General features: G+C 38.4%; 1 protein-coding gene across 4 annotated transcripts in view; it reads right to left on the bottom strand.

Moving 5' to 3' along the window:
- The window catches only part of LOC106058847 (potassium voltage-gated channel subfamily KQT member 1-like), a 127,608-nt gene that overhangs the window by 62,678 nt on the left and 41,671 nt on the right, over window positions 1–23,259 (bottom strand). For all 4 annotated transcript variants that reach the window (XM_056032569.1, XM_056032567.1, XM_056032568.1 and 1 more), the window contains exon 2: window positions 8,318–9,270. In XM_056032569.1, the coding sequence (XP_055888544.1) occupies window positions 8,318–8,991 (674 nt within the window). In that variant the 5' untranslated portion in view covers window positions 8,992–9,270. The remainder of the gene's footprint in view (window positions 1–8,317; window positions 9,271–23,259) is intronic.

A 23,259-nucleotide genomic window follows, 5' to 3' on the forward strand; every position in this document is an offset into this window, starting at 1 on the left:
GTGGGTCAGAGCTAAGAAAGCAAATCCGATACAAATTGTGTGGGTCAGAGCTAAGAAAGCAAATCCAATACAAATTGTGTGGGTCAGAGCTAAGAAAGCAAATCCAATACAAATTGTGTGGGTCAGAGCTAAGAAAGCAAATCCGATACAAATTGTGTGGGTCAGAGCTAAGAAAGCAAATCCAATACAAATTGTGTGGGTCAGAGCTAAGAAAGCAAATCCAATACAAATTGTGTGGGTCAGAGCTAAGAAAGCAAATCCAATACAAATTGTGTGGGTCAGAGCTAAGAAAGCAAATCCAATACAAATTGTGTGGGTCAGAGCTAAGAAAGCAAATCCAATACAAATTGTGTGGGTCAGAGCTAAGAAAGCAAATCCAATACAAATTGTGTGGGTCAGAGCTAAGAAAGCAAATCCGATACAAATTGTGTGGGTCAGAGCTAAGAAAGCAAATCCAATACAAATTGTGTGGGTCAGAGCTAAGAAAGCAAATCCAATACAAATTGTGTGGGTCAGAGCTAAGAAAGCAAATCCAATACAAATTGTACTTATCGGGCTGGAATACAATGGCTTATTACTATTATTGTTATTCACTGGAAGACATTCGCCTTCGTTTTAGTATACTTTAAATGGTCAACTTTAGGTACCAACTAAAGGGTAAAGTAAAGTTCCCCTTTCAGACCTTGCGATCCTTAGGGCAGACGATGTTAAGGTCACCTGTTTCTTTGGCCAACGGTTGACCAGCGAGTGTCACGTGGCTAGCACGATGACCAACCGCCCAACTAACCATACTTAATTTCCTCACCATGTTAAGTGGATCGTGTGGCCGAGTGGCCAAAACGGCGTTTGGCTACCTATCCATTGGTTCGAGTTCAAGTCCCGACTTGAGCAGGGTTGTTTTTGCTGAGCGCCTAAAGGCAGCACGGAAACCTACTCCCAGATAACCCCTCCCACTACAGATCCAAAAAAGAGCTTGGACCACAGCGCACCGAGCATGTTATAAGCAGGAAAAGTTGTGTTCTACAAAATCCATACAAAGAAACGTGTACCTAAATGATACTAACGGTAATTGGGTAGGACCAAGGGCAACAGCGATAATAAAGCTCACTGCACAATGATGTCTCATTCGTGGTCATGTTATTATATACCTGTTAATATTTAACAGTAACAAGCGTGACATACTACCTACATCAGAGAGAGGGAGGGAGGAAGAGAGGGAGAGGGGGAAAGAGAGAGGGAGAGAGAGAGGGAGAGAGAGGGAGAAAGAGAGAGAGAGAAAGAGAAAGTCAAGCCTATAAAATCACTTGCAAAGATAGAGAGGGAGAGAGAGAGAGAGAGAGAGAGAGAAAGTCAAGCCTATAAAATCACTTGCAAAGATAGAGAGGGAGAGAGAGAGAGAGAGAGAGAAAGTCAAGCCTATAAAATCACTTGCAAAGATAGAGAGGGAGAGAGAGAGAGAGAAAGTCAAGCCTATAAAATCACTTGCAAAGATAGAGAGGGAGAGAGAGGGAGAGAGAGAGAGAGGGAGAGAGAGAGAGAGAAAGTCAAGCCTATAAAATCACTGCAAAGATAGAATCACGAAATCTAGAGCGGGGGTCATAACGACCCACTGGCTTCGGTTCTTTGAACTCTTTACAGTAAGTACCGAGGAGAGGGGAGAAAGCGGTGACAGTGTTTTGTTGACGCTCGTTGACTTGTCGCCCTCATCTGCAAGTTGACAACTAAACCGCTGTAAGCGTATTGTATCTTAGCTTCTCAAACTTGAAATAAGTGAATAACTTCTTTTTTGAACAAAAACTAAATTGAACTTTTATTACAATATAAACACATTCCACTTGAGAGGAAATACAATCAATGGAGTAGACCAGTGTTTCCCAAACCTTTGATCTATGTGTGCCCCTTTTATAACTTTTTTAAAGCTGAGTACCCTTCGACCTACACTGCCCATATTGATTCACCAACAGAACATAATAAATGGGTATTTAAAAAAAAATCAGTATAGTAAACTATGTGCAACGCGTACCCGGCCCCTCCAAAGTCTTGCCGTACCCCAGGGGATACGCGTACCCCACTTTGGGAAACACTGTACTAGACTCTAGCAATAATATATAAAATCGTATTTTAAACAAAATCTAGCTTACTACAATAACTATTCTTTTCATTCTCAGATTCTGGAGTCGTCTCCCCTAAGACCGCCGTAGACAAAGCTATTTATTTTTACAACCAGCCGCTAACCTCTTCCCACCGTCACCATAGAAACGCACAAACACACACACACAGTGCAAAGAAAGAAATCTCAATTTTCATCTAGAATTGAACTCGTAAATAATTGTGTTCAATGGCTAATACCCAACGCCCAACCACCAAAAAAACTTCAGCGCAGCGAAAAAATAAATTTGTAAAGAAATCGTGAAGAATTCGCAAAGATCTTCCTCCAGGGAACAGCACCAGGAACAAGAAGAAGAGGCAGACAGAGAAAGCCATGAGAGGACAGCATCTAAGAATGGATGGCCTAATCATTGAAAGAAATTCTATCCAAGCCAAAAGACGGAGAGAAATGGAGAAAGACGGTCAACAGATCTTGTGCCGTGCCCCAACGGTTCAACAAACTATTGGGGATAGGTGAAGAATTCAAAATTAATACATTTTCATTGACGCTCGCATGTCAAAGTAACTTCTATTTTTATTCCACGATTAATTTAAACCTAGATCGGCATTTATTTGGGGACTTTTAACAAAAAGATAAGACCACTGATAAAATAAGATTTTTTTTTCGGGGGGTGGGGGGGTAGGGGGTTAGCGTATCTTTCGAGCTTATAATGCTCATTTCGCTATTGTCAAATCTTCTTTTTGTGTGGACCAGTCAGATAGTGGGGATCTGGAGAAGGTTTCTAAACTGCCTTTGGGCGATGCAAACACAACACCATCTCGTGTTGCGTTTCGAACTCGAGTTCCGTTGGTAGGTGGTCAAACGGCTTCTATCCACCAATTACACATCCCATTTTTTATTAAAAAAACAACAACACTTTAATTTAAATACTTGGTAGATTTTCTTAATACTTCATGCACATTTGTCATTCTCGGCTTCTGAGAGTTTACAGCCTAATGTTTTCATTTGGAAGAATTCGTTTTAAAATATATTTCTGTCACATGTGTGTGTAGTATGTCAAGCTCGACACGCTGACCAGTAGGAAGTCGACTGTCCTTATAATTCAGGTCACATTACCGGTGCAGGGGAACATTTCTGTCCAGATTTTTTTGGAGAGAACAATTAATTTGCATAAACTAGATATAAGGTCAAAAAATGGAATCATGGGAAGGTGACAGCACGTGCTATCAATGTCGGAGATTATCCAGAAGGGGAAAGTTCCAGATATTAAGTAACACCAAAAGTGTTCTCTCCCCTCCCAGACAACCTTATAACAAATCGTAGTGAAACTCCCCCCACCCCACCCCCGGGTAGAGTAACATAATAAGAAAATTTGAATTTTACAAAAGACTTATTTAAACATAATTGTCCCAAATTACATTTTTCATCCGGGTATCTGTAGAAATGATGGGCAAATTCTCAACTTCTATCGGCGCTTCGATGACGTATTCAGTTTTCTCCCCCCAAACAGTGTACCTATAGGTTACATCGGGCGGCCGCCGAATAACCGGTCGGAAAACCCTTGATGTGAAAAACAGGCGGGGTATTTTCCCAATATTTTCTGAAAACCCGTGTGTGATATCTTTCGAATTGTTATTGAACAACACACATCTCATCAGCGTAAGAAACTCGTCTAGCTCTGTTTGATATCAATCTGCAGCAGTTTATTCACTACTAAGTTTTGATCTCACAAGTACACCGACAGGCCTAGACGTCCAACCACCGTGCAGCAGTCATTACCTCACCTTACCCAAGCTAGGCTGCCCAGTTCAACCACAGGACAGGCAACAGGACATGGGCGTAACTTATACATGACACTCATATTTTAAGACAAACACACGAACACTGAAATTCGTTCACAACACCGTGGTAAGTGAAAGTCGGACCAGCGAAAGTCAAGGGACCACTGGATCTGTTAAAAAAAAAAAAAAAAAAAGTAAAGTTCCCCTTTCAGACCTTGTGGTCTATAGGGCAGATGATGTAAAGGTCATCTGATTCTTACTTTTCCTCAACTAATGTCAGGTACCCATTAGAGCTGGGTGGACTCAGAGGTGCCCGAAGATTCAGAAATTAAAAATCCCAGTCTTCACCAGAATTTGAACCCCGGACCGTAAGTCAAGCGCTTTACCGCTCAGCCACCGCGCTTCCTTCAGTTTATAATAATAATAATAATTTAATTTATCAAGCGAGATAGGAAAGAATGTATCCTGAAGGCGCAGTGATAACAAACATTAAACAAGAGAGTTAATATGACAAAATGATTATACATATTTTGTTATTTCATTTGAATATTTTTTGCTACGTAACAAATCGTAATAAATAATTATACCCCACCGTCCCCCTTTACTCGTTACGTAATATCCCAACTTTCCAGAAATTGATATAGGCTACTATATACTTCGGACAGGAAGGGCTCGTTAGCCATGGCTGGCTACCCATCTACGAGAAAAAAACCTCTGAATTCAAACCTCTGTTGAGTTGCAGCTTTACCAAAACATGGGAAAGGCTTCGGGAGTCAACCCTGAGGAAAAATCAGGAGCTGGCGACCCTAAGGCAGTTTGTAACACACAGTGCTACACCCTGGCAGAACTTGCGACGCCGCTGACCCCAAACTGTATCAGCACTGCCGTTCAAAATACATCAGCTGCGTGGAGAGGGGGAACTGATGTGAGGGCGACATCTCTCCGACCACAGCTAATGCACAGGCGTTCGTCTCGTTTCGCGTCTGAAGGAGGCCATAGATACTATATAAATGTGAAACTACATTTCGGCAGTGATTCCCAATGTGGTTTATATAGAACCCCAGGGGTCAACCAAGACTTCCAGGGTGTCTAACAGTCAAAAAAAGTTTGGGAAACACTGAGCTATCGCAAGAGGTTAGTCAGTCAGTTGCTGGGCATCAGTCAGTGCCCCATGTTGACTATTTAAGAGAGCTTATTCTTTACTGGATCGACTGTAATTTCAATGTGTTCTACTTCCCCTAAATTAATGTATGTCAGCAAGTTATTATAGTGATTACAAAGCTTATATCGACTCATTCTGTCAGTCTGGTAAAGGCACATTCCTTGTTCTATATGCTAGAACAAATAAGTACAAATGCTCCTTCTTCCCTAGCGCTATTAGAGAATGGAATGAGTTGCCTGAGCCTGCCAGGAAAACCAGTGACTTAGCAGAATTTAAATCATTGGTTAACACGCATGACTCAATGCATGACGCGTAGAACATAATCATCTTCTTTTATGAAGTAACGTCTGTATTATGAGTTTGAGTTTTGAGTTTAGGCACATCGGCACAATTTAGGCCATGTCGTGCCCGTAATCCTTTGAGGATCAGTATTATATAAGATAAGATAAGAAGATGGTAAAAAATTGTGTACACGTTATTTCTCTAAACCTCCTCCAATGATCGGTTCAAGCTGAAATTTAAACAACTATTCATTGTCCCTAATAAAACACGAATCAATAATAAATTAATTGATTAATCAGTGCTAATTAATTGTGTTTGATATAGAAAAGAAAATCGTACAGTACTGAGAAATATGGCTGCAAATATGCATTTATTCCCCATAAAATACGCTTTTGTTTTCTTTAAAAAGTATTTTTTTAAATAGATATTTTGCTTGTTCATATCTTAAATTACTTATTTTATTGAAGGATTTTTAAAAGCATTCAACTTGATTAAACGCTGTGTGTCTCCAGTGTGTCTTTAACAGTGAGTTGGGATAGATTTAAAGACACCTCCGCATCTGCGTGGCATACGATTGTGGAGACCATACAAAGCACTCTCCTCCTAACACAACCGTGTCCATCTCACATTGTTCATTTATTTTATATCATTGTTCATTGTTCATCATCATTGGCCTCCTTCAGTCGTAGAACGACCATGGTTAATTTATTTATATCATTGTTCATTGTTCATCATCATTGGACTCCTTCAGTCGTAGAACGACCATGGTTCATTTATTTATATCATTGTTCATTGTTCATCATCATTGGACTCCTTCAGTCGTAGAACGACTATGGTTCATTTATTTATATCATTGTTCATTGTTCATCATCATTGGCCTCCTTCAGTCGTAGAACGACCATGGTTCATTTATTTATATCATTGTTCATTGTTCATCATCATTGGACTCCTTCAGTCGTAGAACGACCATGGTTCATTTATTTTATATCATTGTTCATTGTTCATCATCATTGGCCTCCTTCAGTCGTAGAACGACCATGGTTCATTTATTTATATCATTGTTCATTGTTCATCATCATTGGACTCCTTCAGTCGTAGAACGACTATGGTTCATTTATTTATATCATTGTTCATTGTTCATCATCATTGGACTCCTTCAGTCGTAGAACGACCATGGTTCATTTATTTTATATCATTGTTCATTGTTCATCATCATTGGACTCCTTCAGTCGTAGAACGACCATGGTTCATTTATTTTATATCATTGTTCATTGTTCATCATCATTGGACTCCTTCAGTCGTAGAACGACTATGGTTCATTTATTTTATATCATTGTTCATTGTTCATCATCATTGGCCTCCTTCAGTCGTAGAACGACCATGGTTCATTTATTTATATCATTGTTCATTGTCCAACATCATTGGCCTCCTTCAGTCGTAGAACGACCATGGTTCATTTATTTATATATATATATGAATACAAATATATAACAGTTCTTGTTTATGAGCTTCCAGATCAGTTTCTCCTCCCACAGACTTTCAGTCCCTCAGTTCAAGAGATGCTTAACTGTCAGCTACAGAATTAAACCACCTGCCCCATAACTCAAACTTCTAAACGGTTAATGCTGACCACCCTTCTCAATGATTTAGGTTAAAAATACAGGTTATGGATGATTGCGCAGTGTATTAACCAACAACAACACAGTTATCTGTTTCCTATGTAGGTCATGTCGGTGTGTTGTGACACGTGACGTTTATGTTAATTATCTTGAGAACATTAGCATGGCTAACTCTAACATATGAGGGGAGAGAAGAATACAAAAAAACGAGAAAAAGAATGCAAGGGGCACAACCTAAAGGGACACAACTTATGAGACAATTTCAAGTGAAAAACAAGAAAAGGGGTGGGGAGATCTGAAAGGGGCAAACATAAAAACCATATTTCGGCCATCGACAACAAACTGAAATGACACTGTCAAAATTTTCACACCGAAATTCACAAACAACTCTTCTATCTTAGAAAGCTAAGGCAATGTAACATCGACAAAACAATAATTAAACTCTTCTATACAGCAACCATCAGCAGTCAAGCCAGCTTTGCAATTACCTTCTGGTATGGTAATACCTCACTGGCACAATGACATAGACTAAATATACTAATTAAAAAAGCATCGTATATCACTCGAACACAGCTACCATCTCTTGAAGAGCTTTTTCATAAAACATGCCTTTCCAAATCACTTACGATCCTTAAAAACCACCTGCACCCATTAAACCACTGTTACATCAGATCTGAAAGAAGTGGTCGTCTCCTTTCCATTAGAACTAAAACAGAAAGATTTAAAAACTCCTTTATCCCACTTTCGGTCAGTGTTACAATGTCATCTGTCGTCATCGAGAAGTACATAGAAGTCTAACTCATAAAGTGCTGGATATAAGTGTGTATGTGTTTCGTGTGTGAATGGTGTTCGTATTTGTATCCATATTGTTATTGTTACTGTAGTTACGCTGATGTGATCAATTGTAATCAAACTGAATTTCCATTTGATTGGACCAATTAAAATTATCTTATCTATTTTATCATATCTTAAGCTACACTATAGTCTATAATCTTGTCTTCCAAAATATTTCCAATTAGGCCTACAATGCTATAGAACACAATATTCTACTAAAACATGACTTTATCAAAAAGTAAATTTCCCCTTTCAGACCATTCTATATATAGGGCAGATGATGTAAAGATAATCTGTTTTTATGCCCCACGGTAAATGAGGGTGTCATGTGGCCAGCACAATGACCAACTGTCTTTACTTTCCCCAGCTTATGTCTCGTGCCCATTAGAGTTGTGTGGATTCGCGAGCGTCCTAAATTTCCCTAAATTTAAGAACCCAGTCTTTACGAGGTTCGAACTCGAGACCGCTCGATTCGGAAACTAAGCGTCTTACCAATCAGCCACCATGGCCCTATGACTAGATTACTTACACAGTAAAATGGTAGATAAAACACTTCCATCCAGTAGGCCTCTCCAAGAAGTTGTAGACTTTCACCTGAAGTGACGTATTCATTGTTCTCTTTCTAATCCTGAGAGTAAAGGCGTCGTCAAGAAGTCTTCGAGCCGGGCCCATCATCAGCCTCTGCTCGGCGTCCTCACCATCAGCATCACCGCCACCCGATGGGGCGGCCATACTTCCGATTCCGCTTAAAGAATCCATCCCTGGGAAAGACGTCCGTATGTATCCACCGGAAGCTGCAGTGTGCCAGGTGCTCCCAGGCGCAGAAGCCGGAGCAGTGGGCTCTGGTGAATAAGCAGGAGGATCTAACGATGGGGAGCTAGGATGGGTGAAAGCGGTTGTGTCAAGCCTTAAGCACTTACTGGTCATTTCAGATTGATTGACGGGGCTGAGCTTGATTTTGGGCATCTCAAATCCGGCCATATCGCCCTCGGAGTTGTGCTTGCTCTCTGGACCTGTGTAGAAACACGTGATTTCGGTGCTACCAAAGTCAGCTGACCCAGATCTCTTAGTTAGTCCCGCATCCCTTACAGGAGCGAGCATCTGGCTATTCCTCGCGGTGTAATTCAAGTCTGCACATTTGCCCTCTCCAGACGTGTCGCTGACACTGGCTGATTGGTGGGGGTTGACGGTTAGCATCTCCATGGTAACGACCTACATAGGCCCCAAAGCAGCCAATTACTGCATCTTCGTGACGAAGCTCCGGTGATGCAGATTCTAATCATAACAAATACGGCAACATTTTGTACACGCTTGCCAAGTGCCATGCTTTTTTTTTCTTGAACACACCAGTTGGTTCTACTCCATTCTCAGTAGATTACATTGCTACAGCAAAAGCTTGGTGACATACAGCTGTTAACTGGTGAGTTTGTACACAGTTACGTTGTAACAGAGCAATCAGTGAAGCAATGGCCGTTACTTGATCTGAAAATAAAAAAAAGATTTAAAATTATTTTAAAAATTATTTTAAAAAATTGATTTATATTCTTTCTGCGTAACAAAATTATTCATCATTTAACTTAATGAGTTGACACATTTAGAAAGATCAAACATTTTTTAAAAAAAAGTAAAGTTCTCCTTTCGGTCCTTGCGATGTATGGGACAGATTTTTGAAGTAACGTCTGTATTATATAAGATAAAGATAAGATAAGATTTTGTAAAGGTTCCCTGATTCTGTGGCCCACGGTTAATGAGGGTGTCATGTGGCCAGCACAACGACCAACCGCCTTTACTTTTCCCCAACTATATAATCTAGTTATAGTCGCATGTAAAATATGAGACATATTAATATAGAAAATAAATATTTTTCCTTTAGAAAGTATATATGCAACAAGTATTGAAAAGTGAAACAAAAATCTAATACATGTATAAGCTTCAACTTTTTAAATTCAATTATCTCAAATAAGACACGACCGACAATAAACCTTCCAACTAATCCAATCCGTGTTACGCCATCCATCTTTTCCATTATTAACATCTGTGTCAGCCATTATTACACCCTGAGAGACAGAATACCAATAAAACCCAAGTGTTTCTGGTCTGTCTGACTTCCGGTGAGTGACGTTACCCAGATTTTAGTTGGTGCCAAGGTGTCAGGCTAAAAAAAATGTGTCTAGAATTTTCTCTCTCTCTTTCTTTCTCCAATTCCATTTCTTGGGCCTTGTATTTCTTGGTCCAAGTGGTTGCATTAGGTTGTAATTGCTACATAGATTAACCACAATGGTTGTCTAGGCTGTGCTTATATAATTAGGTTGTTTTTTAAAATAGGTTTCTTGGTCTGCTGTGCTGGTTTCTGTGTTAATAGATCAATGATGTCATTTGAATGTGTGTGCTTATACTGATCAATGATGTCATTTGAATGTGTGTGCTTATACTGATCAATGATGTCATTTGAATGTGTGTGTTTATACTGATCAATGATGTCATTCGAATGTGTGTACATGTTTTCGTATTTTAAAAATGAAAAAACATATGAAGGATTCGCTGGAAAGTTTTCTTAAGCCCTTGGGATTTTAAAACTTGTACAGCTTCAGTTGGAGACTTCGAGTGATGTTCCCTCTAGAGCACACGATTTAGCATTATTATTCCAAACTTTCTACTCTGTTCAACTAGACCTGTTGATGTTATGTTTTTTGCTTATCAAGATGAAAGAAAAACAAATAAATGAATAGTGAACAATAACAAGATTACTTTGAAAACTTTGATTTCGTCTCATTAAGCGTATTGTAACGTTCTCTCTCCTACTCAGGCCTTCTGTAAATACTGCTAAACACAACACAACACATCAACACATCAAGAACTTGACAACAAGGCTCCAAACAATCTGGTACTTTAATAAGGGTCAAATTAAACAGCCAATTCGACACAATTGGCAACACAATCGACTACTACAACGTTAGACCGTATATCACCGTACTAAACTCTTGTGTCTCTTCCTGGACTCGTACGTTTCACTGGAGGACTGCACCAGGACCGACTTCATGGCTGACTAACAGTCCCGGTCTCAACGCTCTCCGGTCTTGAACTGCCGCTTTCCTACACACTGTGTCTCTGGTCTGCGCAGGCTTATGATCAGATGACCATAACACGGGCGCTATTCACGTGCCAGTACTGTTCCGCTAAACTGTATTACTGGCCTGTGTCACATATGTCAGCTGATCACACACAGTAAATCCTATTGCATCGCGAATAGGGTTACAACAGTATGTTCAGTTTTGTTCACTGATAACTTATTAAAAGTAAAGTTCCCCTTTCAGACCTTGGGCGGATGAAGTTAAGGTCATCTGTTTCATGTGGCCAGAAAAACGACCAACTACTTTTACTTTCGCCAACTTAAGTCAGGTACCCATTAGAGCTGTGTGGGCTCAGAGGCACCCTTAAAATCACGAAATTCAAAATACCAGTCTTCACCGAGATTCGAACCCAGGACCCCAGGTTCGGTAGCCAAGCGCTTAACCACTCAGCCACCGCGATTCCTAATTAGCTTTCATACAGCTTACAGTCTTACGGACAATCAATACTCCTACTGACAAAACAAAAACATATAATAAAATCATATGCAGACCAAAGTCTGTAAGGCAAATTTCGGATTTTCACAAACGTTGCCATTCGTGTGTCTTTGTAAGCGACATCATTCATCAATAAGATATTTCTAAGGTCATCTGTTTCATTTTGCCAACGGTTAACGAGCAGGGTGTTATGTGGTCAGCACAACGACCGACCGCTTTTACTTTCCCTAACTAAAGTCAGGTACCCATTAGAGTTGGGTGGACTCAGGGGCGCCCTAAAAATCTCGAAATTCAAAATCCCAGTCTTCACCGAGAGCCCAGGACCTCAGGTTCGGAAGCCAAGCGCTTAACCATTAAACCACCTCGCCCCCAAAACAGATGACCTTATCATCATTTGCCCCATAGATCGCAAGGTCTGAAAGGGGAAACTTTTCTTTTTATTTTCTTAATGTGAGTTCCCTGCCTTGTAAAGACTGCAATGGTCAAATACAAAACAAAAAAAAAATATCCTGAATTCCCAAACGTCTTGTAATCTAAAACCTTTAAAACAAAAAGGATGCCTATTTTAGTCGGCTAATAAATTCCCATTCTACCGCGCATGCAATATGGATCTAGATCTGGATCTCTTGTTTGTTTCAATCGAGAAGAAAAAAAAATCCTTCACTGACAGAATTGTCTGCCCTCCTGGAAGGTTAATGACCACATCTAAAACCAATAGTCTCGGAGATCTTTTGTTTGGCCTTATCGACCTGACACATACCCGTGCCCTCCCCACCCCAACCTTTGTTTTTTTTTCCCGATACAATCGATGTATCGAATCTTTCAACACGTTTCATTCACACTGTACAGATCCAGAAAAATGAGAATGGCATCGAATCCGCCCAGTCTTTTACAATCTCCTTGCTACATAATGTACACGTAAAACCGGTGGACTAAATTGAATATTGAAATCAGAATCGCCCTACAGCACACGCATGGCTAGAAGATGAAATGATAGAATGAACGGAATAGTAACTTACATTCTGAAAGAAAAATTGCAAAGTGTACTAGATCATATATAATGACAGCGTGATAGAATAAATCAATGAAAAAAACGAATGAAAGTTGGTATATGTCCGTATGCATAGGTGACAGAATAAATCAATGAGAAATTGATGTCTACATGCAGACTCAAGCGCATAACCTTTTGGTATCTTTAAATAGGCAGATTTTATGTCACTGATTAACAAGCATGACTAGATTGACAAATGGATGCGTGTTGGATGTAATTATATTATTCGGATGGTAGAGTCTGTAATTTATAAGATATGATACTAATAGCTAGAGAAATTAACTTAAAAATGGTTTTGCGATTCTGGTTATGAGTGCAATCCAGTAGATATATATAAGAGCAGAGAAATGAATGTCTAGGGAGAATAAAATAGTGACCGAGGACATTAAAGTGGACCACTTACGAGCTAGCCATCAGGGAAACAAAGTGGATTGACAGGAAAATGAAAGGAACAACCAACGTAATAAGAGTTGGCTACCACAGAAATTTAAGTGGAACAAGAGAAACGTATTATTATTATTATAGCTTTTCTACAGCGCTACATTCATGCTTATAGCATGCTCAGAGCGTTTTGGTCCAATCTCATTTGTGAACCAGTAGGGGGAGGGGGTATCTAGGAGTTGGTTTTCCGTGCTGCCTTTAGGCGCTCAGTAAACACAACTCTGCCCGAGTCGGGTGTCGAACCCTCGAGCCCCCTGCTAGGTAGCCAAGACAAGCCAAGTTCAAGATCACTTAACCACGCTTCCCACGTATAGTGGGAATATATAAAATATATATATATATATAATTATAGCGGAATACCATGGAAGTTATACTGGAAAACCAGAAAAGTAATGTGGAATACTAAGAAATTATAGCTGATTATTAGGGAATTTATTGTTGAATACCAGAAAATTATAATGGAATACCACGAAAGTATGGAAATTAAATTGGATAAGAAAATTGTAAACATTGGCGTGGTTTTGTTTCGACCACAACAGAGATGAGCTGAGACAGTAAGGCAGATGGAATGTGATTATAAGTTGGTCAAGCACTATATACGAAATCATTGAAATGAAGTGATACTAGATGGAAGCTGTTTTGCATGATTCGTAAACAATTTTTCTAAGAAAGGTTGAAAACTCGATAACTCTGGGTACACTTAATACTTTCGACTGTGCAAGCGTATTTTTTTTTACATTTTAAATAAGGTAACTTTTTTAACAATCTACGTCCTATTTCTTTAATTAATATCTTTATGTACTAATTAGTAATAATATCGTATCTTATATAATACAGATGTTACTTCAAAAAAGGAGATGATTAGCCTACGTCCGAGTCGGACGGTCCGACGCGTCATGCATTTAGTAATATCATTACCTTAATGAGTGGATATTGTAATTGAAATAGTTATCTACAAGTTAATAAATCTATTCTCAAGTGATGGTCCAAGTCACACAATCAAAACACGTCCCGGGTAAAAAGAATTCGGAACCACGGCTATAGCATCCTTAACATATCACACCTCATAATATATATAGGTCTCGACAAACCGGTGACTCACTGCAGTACTATACCATGATTTTTTTTTCTCACCTAGATGTCTAGACCCTAGTGAATGTCAGTGCGCGTTCTCTCTGTGTGTTTATTAGCGCGGTTCAAACCATCTGCCATTTTCATATGTGGGTGAGCTGCTCAAAAACATCCCTGGAGGCGTGGTGAGTGAAGGTCAACCAGGAGGGCGACCCGCACATCCTAAAGGTGGAAGAGATGAAATATAATGTGTGGAGCAAACCGCCTGGCGACCTAACAAGGGAGCAAGAGTTCGAAACCCGATTCCAGCAGTGTGGTGTTTGCTGAGCGCCTTCTCCCGACTGGTCTAAAAAAGAGATTTGACCATAGCGCTCTGGGAAAGACATAGGTCTTCATTCTTTCTTTAGTCTTCTGTCTTTTTATTATAGCTTTTATATAGCGCTACTTTCATGCTTATAGCATGCTCAGAGCGCTTTTGGTCCAATCTCATTTGTGGGCCGGTGGGGGTATCTAGGAGTTGGTTTTCCGTGCTGCCTTTAAGCGCTCAGTAAACACAACTCTGCCCGAGTCGGGTGTCGAACCTCGAGCCCCCCTACTAGGTAGCCAAGCCAAGTTCAAGCGCAAATGGCCTCTCGACCACGCTTCCCACCTGTCTTTAGCAGGGGCGGACTGGATCTCAAAATCGGCCCAGGCATTTCTATACAGTACAACCCATAAATTGCATATCATATGATGGGCCTCCTATTATAGGCCTCTCTGTTCTCAAAATCATTATGTTATTTTTATAATGTATGGATAACTGTATGCATGCTCTATATCTTTATAAGAAATATAGGCCTTATGTTTGCTTTTTAATCGCTATGTTTGTAGGCCCTGAAAGGATGAAGCCTACTAATAGCACTGTCTACGGATGTAAGCTATGACATTATTTTTGAAAATGTGTTAGATTAAATACATTAATTTTGTATTACACTGTAGTCTGTAAAAAAAAAATAATTTTAGCTAGACGCTCATATAGCCCCTTATATATGAGAATATCAAACTTTTAACAATTTAATGCATGCCATAGTGGCATTCATGATGCCCTTTAGGCCCATTTGAGTACCGGCCCACCGGGCATTTGCCCAAATGCCCATATAGCTAGTCCACCCCTGGTCTTTAGCCTTTTGTCTTCTGTCTTCGGTCTTTAGTCTTGACTTCTGTCTTTAGTCTACAGTCTTCTGTTTTCAGTCCTTCTTTAGACTTCTGTCTTTATTCTTCTGTCTGTTGTATTCTGTCTTAAATCTTGTGTTTTTAATCTTCTGTTTTTAGTCTTCTCTCTTCTGTCTTAAGTTTTCTGTCTTAAGTCTTCTGTCTTAAGTCTTCTGTCTTAAGTCTTCTGTCTTAAGTCTTCTGTCTTTATTCTTCTGTCTTAAGTCTTCTGTCTTAAGTCTTCTGTCTTTATTCTTCTGTCTTAAGTCTTCTGTCTTAAGTCTTCTGTCTTTATTCTTCGTCTTAAGTCTTCTGTCTTAAGTCTTCTGTCTTTATTCTTCGTCTTAAGTCTTCTGTCTTAAGTCTTCTGTGTTTATTCTTCTGTCTTAAGTTTTCTGTCTTAAGTCTTCTGTCTTTATTCTTCTGTCTTTATTCTTCTGTCTTTATTCTTCTGTCTTTATTCTTCTGTCTTTATTCTTCTGTCTTAAGTCTTAGTCTTCTCTCTTCTGTCTTTATTCTTCCGTCTTAAGTCTTTAGTCTTCTCTCTTCAGTATTCTGTCTTTAGTCTTCTGTCTTTATTCTTCTGTCTTAAGTCTTTAGTCTTCTCTCTTCTGTCTTTATTCTTCTGTCTTAAGTCTTTAGTCTTCTCTCTTCAGTATTCTGCCTTTAGTCTTCTGTTTTCAGACTTCTGCTTTAGTCTACAGTCTTCAGTCTTATTTTTGCATTCCTCAGCCTTTTGTTGTTAGATTTCTGTCTTCGGTCTTTTCCTTGTTCACGTCTGCTGCCCATTTTCATTCAAAAGTATGGATCGTTCTTTCAGCCAGAACTTCCAGTCCCCAGAACAAACATTTGTGAAGGATTTGTGAAGGATGAAAAAAAAAAAAGTTCATTTAGATGTTTACATCCTTTAAGGAAGAATTTCATAACAACTCTGTCAAGTAATGAGAGCCAGGAAAGGAGTTATCGCAAAAAAAAAATTCATTCAATTGACAATCTTCCATTTAATAAAATATTTATTTTTTAACAAAAAAAAAATACTTAAAAAAAAATTATGTAATCATTATGAGAAAAATGTTGTTTTTTTTTAAATAGTGGATAGATTACCATATACGGTTTGATTTTTTTTTTCTTAACTTTTTGGTCAAAATATTCTGACCAGAACCACTTGTATTTCGCCGTCTTTGTATTAACTAAGTCACTGTTATGGAGTGTGTGTATGTGTGTGTGTTTCCATGGTGACAATGGGAAGAGGTAAGCTATGCAGTGTAAATGATGCAAGAGAAGCGGCATTGCCGTCACCGGTCTTAGGAAGGGGAGACGACTCCAGAACGCCAGAGTGAAATGACGAGTTTTTTGTAGCGAGTTAATTTTTGTTCCCAAATACCATTTTATATTATTCCTAAAGTCTACTATATTTACTTGTTTCACCTCAAGTTAAAATGTGTCTATATTGTAATAAAAGCTATAGTTACTATTGTTCACAAAAAAGTTATTAAGTTATTTCAAATTTTACAAGTTAAAATATATAGTGATTTAGTTGTCTACCATATGTTTAGTGCTACAAGTGGGATGTGTGGCCGAAAGGCTAAGTGCGCTTGGGCTTATCTTGGCTAGGAGGCTCGAGGTTTGACACCCGACTCCAGCAGAGTTGTGTTTAACTGAGCGCCTAAAGGCAGCACGGAAAACCTTCTCCCAGATACCCCCTCCCCCCACCGGCCCACAAACAAGATTGGACCATGCTTAGCCTATAAACATGGAAGTGGCGCTATATATAAAAGCTATTTTGTTGTTAAGTCAACGACATCCACAACAGTCATACAATTAAACAAAAAAAGTACAGGAGTTAAAACGGTGTTATGGACCATAGGACTGTAAAAAAAAAAAAAATACATCTGAAAAAAAAAAGGCAAAATTGTAAAACTGCACATAAGTGTTCTTATGAATAAATAAACAATCTGTTCGTGTCATGCAAATATCGTTTAAGTTAATATAAGTTTGGCTTTTTTTTTTTTAAATTGGCAACATCACTAAAAGGTCAGACTCTACGGAAGAATAATGGCAACCGTAAAAAAAAACACAACATTATCACAAAGATCAAAGTCGCTATTATAGCGTGCTAATATTTGCGCAGAGTTCTCTTCTGCTATGTCATAAAGTATCATCTTATTCCAACGTTGTTGTTTTTTTTTTAGCGGTCTTTTATGCGCTACCACATTTTCAACGTTCTTTTTACATAGATAAACAAAATGTTTCTCAATCTGTAACCGAATAAGGGACATTATATAAATACAAAATGTATAGAAATAAAAATATTTTAAAATCTAAAATATTACATAGGCTATAGTTTAAATAGACATTAAATCTTGCTTGACTCGGTTTGAACAATAGACAATAACTTTTGTTTGAACAATAGACAATAACTTTTGTTTGAACAATAGACAATAACTTTTGTTTGAACAATACACAATAACTTTTGTTTGAACAATAGACAATAACTTTTGTTTGAACAATAGACAATAACTTTTGTTTGAACAATACACAATAACTTTTGTTTGAACAATAGACAATAACTTTTGTTTGAACAATAGACAATAACTTTTGTTTGAACAATACACAATAACTTTTGTTTGAACAATAGACAATAACTTTTGTTTGAACAATAGACAATAACTTTTGTTTGAACAATAGACAATAACTTTTGTTTGAACAATACACAATAACTTTTGTTTGAACAATAGACAATAACTTTTGTTTGAACAATAGACAATAACTTTTGTTTGAACAATACACAATAACTTTTGTTTGAACAATAGACAATAACTTTTGTTTGAACAATAGACAATAACTTTTGTTTGAACAATAGACAATAACTTTTGTTTGAACAATAGACAATAACTTTTGTTTGAACAATAGACAATAACTTTTGTTTGAACAATACACAATAACTTTTGTTTGAACAATACACAATAACTTTTGTTTGAACAATAGACAATAACTTTTGTTTGAACAATAGACAATAACTTTTGTTTGAACAATAGACAATAACTTTTGTTTGAACAATACACAATAACTTTTGTTTGAACAATACACAATAACTTTTGTTTGACTCGGCTTGAACTATTCCCAATAGATTGTGCAATGAATCTAAATAGCAGATATCAGTAACCGTTATCTATGATTTTCTAGTTCAGCGACTGGTCACTATGACAACAAAACACTGTTTCAAAAAGAAAATGGCTTTATTTAAAGAACCGCATTATTACTAACAGGTTAGTCCCCCCCCCCCTCCCCCCAGACATGGGTGCCAATGTATTGTTTACAGCGTGTCAGTCATAACACATTTAGGGCACTAACAGGTGCTTTCCATCAACTGCTACACACATACTTACACGCCATTGTGACGTGGATATAGATCAAAGCCATTTACCTCTGGAGAATACAGATACTGTTGCTTTCGCTTTACGGGCATGATTATTGTTATTTATAGATAGTAATGGGATGTAACTCATAAATCAGACCAGACTCGTCTTCACTTATGGAAGAGTCCCAATGTGTATCCTGCTTACAAGCAGGGCCTGCCTTAGGCATAGGCAAACTAGGCAGCTGCCTAAAGCTTCCAACAGGACTAACACATTATGAGAAGCTAAAATTGATTTCATAGAAAAGAAACTATGTATTCTAGTCTAACTCTAATTTGCTGAACAGAATTTGCGATATACGAGCTTCAGATATTTGTCGATTTAGATAAAGGCACAATCAGGCTTTTAATCAATAGCCATTTGTATTTTCGCTGTTTCTTTTGAATTTTTATTTTATTTCATATAGGTAGGGCGTGACCTCCGTGACCCCATATCGAAGGTGCCCCCAAATTTACTTCGGCTCCGATTATCCAAGGCCGGCCTTATTACAAGTCTTGTATTTAAAGTTTTAAAGCCTTACTAATTTGATAGTTGTTTCCCTTGGTTTGAACTGACACGAGAAAAAGCGGTATCTCTCGATATGTGTCAATTCTGGTTGTATGGATTTGCAGTAGACCCAACATTCCTATTATGTCTTACATTCTTTTTTATGTATGTAAAAAAGCTTTTAGTAGTATGTTTTATTTAGAAGTCTATCTCTAGGTGGAAATTTGTGGTCTCATGCTTTCCCTCTTCGTTTAATAACAAAAGTTTTAAAAAATTTTGGAAAATTGTATGTATTGACTTAATTGTGTCCGTTTGTGTGTTCGCTAGTGGAAAAGCTAGATGTCAACCCACGCAATAAGTAAATCTAAAACCAACATGAATTTTTCAATGTAGACCTTTCATTCGGTCAAAACACATTATTACAGCTACAGGACCCCACGATGACCTGCAAACTACTGTTTAAAAAAAAATGCAAGCGAAAACTCTATGGCCATAGTACAAGGTCTTCGGGCTCGCAAAGACCTTCCTTCAGGTAACAGTACCAGGAAAAAGAAGAGGCAGACAGAGAAAGCGATTGAAAAAACAACATACAAGAATGGACGGACCTGTCATTGAAATATGTTCTATCCAAGGCAAAAGACAGAGGAATGGAGAAAGACGTTCGACAAATCTTGTGTGAGGCCCCAAGGTCCAACAGGCTAAGAGATAGGTGAAGGTACTCTGGTAAAAAGTTTATAAATGTTATTTCTGCGACACCCAATCCCGGATCAAGCCTGAGTCACGAGCTCGTATTCAGGTCGTTTCCACCTTTTTTTTTTTTGTTAAATATTTTTAAAAACCAATTACGGTAAAACCCATCCAGACATCTCTTTCTTTCACACACACCCCCACCCCCCATTTTCCCAACTGGTCCAGACAAGTGATCGGATCATAGCGAATTGAGAAAGCTAAGAGTATGAAATAGCGCCAAACATACAATTGGTAAAAATATTTCTAATCGCACAGATTTATTGCCCTTAGTCTATAATAGTCTATATGTATTATACATTTAATTACATGACTGATACAAATTAATTGATACAATTATCTCTTTCATTTTTCGTGTTTAATTTTTTTTTTTATTTTTTTTTTTTTATCTGTTATATTTGTGTATTTAGAATAGATGCCTAATTATGAATAAAAATTGTTTTTTTTTGGTAAATTAAACTTCTGCTATTTCGATCGTGAATATGGCTTCGTTATTTTGTGAACCCGAAAATTAATAACATATTAAATTTTCGCATTTTTTTGTCCAAGGCAAGTGGGAGAATAGGCAATTATCAGTCAGTCAGTGTTGCGGATGTTTGACTTGTAGCACCAAGCTACTGGTAGACAACTAAACCGCTGGGGCGTATTATATTTTAATTTACAAAACTTGAAATAAGTTGAATCATTTCTTTATGAAGAATACTAAATAGAACCTCTTTTACAATATGCAAATGTTCCACTTGGAATGAAATGAAATCAATGGAGTAGACCAGTGATTCCCAAAGTGGTCTATATAGACCCCCAGGGGTCTACGAAGACTTCCAAGGGGTCCACGAAAGTGAAAAAATAAATTGGGGGTCTATGAGATGTCTACGGGGGTCTACGATAATAAATTTCATTTAATCATGTTGGGACCTTAATTTTCACATCCCACTAATTTAATTATTTACTAAACTAATCTAAGATTTGTACCTTAGTTAATCCTTTAAATATGTATCATGCTATTCAAACGAAAAATTGTAGCATTTAATTTCAATACTTATTTCACTAGCGTAATTTTGTCTCCATGTAACTAATGTTTAACAAAAAGAAAGACTGTACAGCGTTGATTATTTAAAATTGGGATTCATTCTTTCCTTGTCAAATAAGCGATCCTCCAGCGTAATTTGTTTCACATCGTCATAAAACCGCTTATTGCCTGGAGAGGAGCCCATCAAGATATTCTTGAACCCGGAGTACTAGTGTGATATTTACTTATGTAGCAGGCAGTGGTTACGTCCTATAGTCCTAGCAGTACTGGTGTGATATTTACTTGTGTAGCAGGCAGTGGTTACATCCTATAGTCCTAGCAGTACTGGTGTGATATTTACTTGTGTAGCAGGCAGTGGTTACGTCCTATAGTCCTAGCAGTACTGGTGTGATATTTACTTGTGTAGCTGGCAGTGGTTACATCCTATAGTCCTAGCAGTACTGGTGTGATATTTACTTGTGTAGCTGGCAGTGGTTACATCCTATAGTCCTAGCAGTACTGGTGTGATATTTACTTGTGTAGCAGGCAGTGGTTACTTCCTATAGTCCTAGCAGTACTGGTGTGATATTTACTTGTGTAGCAGGCAGTGGTTACATCCTATAGTCCTAGCAGTACTGGTGTGATATTTACTTGTGTAGCAGGCAGTGGTTACATCCTATAGTCCTAGCAGTACTGGTGTGATATTTACTTGTGTAGCTGGCAGTGGTTACATCCTATAGTCCTAGCAGTACTGGTGTGATATTTACTTGTGTAGCTGGCAGTGGTTACATCCTATAGTCCTAGCAGTACTGGTGTGATATTTACTTGTGTAGCAGGCAGTGGTTACATCCTATAGTCCTAGCAGTACTGGTGTGATATTTACTTGTGTAGCAGGCAGTGGTTACTTCCTATAGTCCTAGCAGTACTGGTGTGATATTTACTTGTGTAGCAGGCAGTGGTTACTTCCTATAGTCCTAGCAGTACTGGTGTGATATTTACTTGTGTAGCAGGCAGTGGTTACATCCTATAGTCCTAGCAGTACTGGTGTGATATTTACTTGTGTAGCAGGCAGTGGTTACATCCTACAGTCCTAGCAGTACTGGTGTGATATTTACTTGTGTAGCAGGCAGTGGTTACATCCTATAGTCCTAGCAGTACTGGTGTGATATTTACTTGTGTAGCTGGCAGTGGTTACATCCTATAGTCCTAGCAGTACTGGTGTGATATTTACTTGTGTAGCAGGCAGTGGTTACATCCTATAGTCCTAGCAGTACTGGTGTGATATTTACTTGTGTAGCAGGCAGTGGTTACATCCTATAGTCCTAGCAGTACTGGTGTGATATTTACTTGTGTAGCAGGCAGTGGTTACTTCCTATTACTTCCTAGTGTGTCTTAAAACGAATAGATATTAATTAAAAATATCGTTTTATCCCGTGCTTTTAAGAATATACTGTCACTAATTCAGTCACAAGAAGCACTGACACTTGATTTCCAACATCAATTCGGTCCAACACCAAGCCGTGTTTATGCCATCTCCCATTTAGCTCGAGTCTGTCACACAAGTCCTGGGTTGGATCCCCATACTAAATGAAATATAGATGCTAAATGTTTTCTTGGAGGTTCAGCGAGTGCCTATTTAAATTATTTCAATAGCGGATTCCAGCGGTGGTTGATTTTGAAACCAATACGATGCCTATGCCCATACATTCTCATCGTATTCCCTCAAAACCATCCATTCGAAGTTTGTTTCTTTCTTGTCTTGTGGTGGTTGATTTTGAAACCAATATAATGCAATGCCCACTCATTCACATCGTATGACCTTAAAACCATCCATTCGAATAACTTATTTTTTTTAAAAAGGTACGATCCTTACATTAGAATGTCTTTGCATTTAGATTGCTCATTTTTGTCACACACTAAATTTGTCTTATTGGCTGGAGGGGGGCCCACCAAGATGTTCTTGAACCCGGGCCCACCAAGATGTTCTTGAACCCGGGCTCACGGGTACCTTGCTACGCCACTGGCAGGGGGTCTACAGAAAAGCAGAAAACATGGCAAGGGGTCTACGAGATAAAAAAAAGTTTGGGAACCACTGGAGTAGACTAATGTAATAATATAGATTGGTATTTCGAACAAAATTTAACTCACTACAAAAAAAAAAACACTTCTTTTCACTCTGGCATTCTGAACTCGTCTGGCAAACCCAAGATAGCTTACGACAGTGCCCGTTAACTTGCATCATTCACATTGCATAGTCACCAATTGCTTAATTCTTCTCACTGTCACCATAGAAACATACGCACAAACACTCCATTACAGCCAGTCATCAGGACTTTGAATTATCTGTAGTTAGAAAATAAGGAGTTTTCATCCAGTAGCCTAGTTAGGAATTTGTCATCATTTAGGGGTCCGGCGGGCTGGACCTCTTTGGGGGCCCCTGGATTTTGAGTAATATTTAATATTAAAAAAGTCATTTGGGGGCCCCCCTTA

The sequence above is a fragment of the Biomphalaria glabrata genome, chromosome 6 (genome assembly GCF_947242115.1).
Source record: "Biomphalaria glabrata chromosome 6, xgBioGlab47.1, whole genome shotgun sequence".
Taxonomy (NCBI): domain Eukaryota; kingdom Metazoa; phylum Mollusca; class Gastropoda; family Planorbidae; genus Biomphalaria; species Biomphalaria glabrata.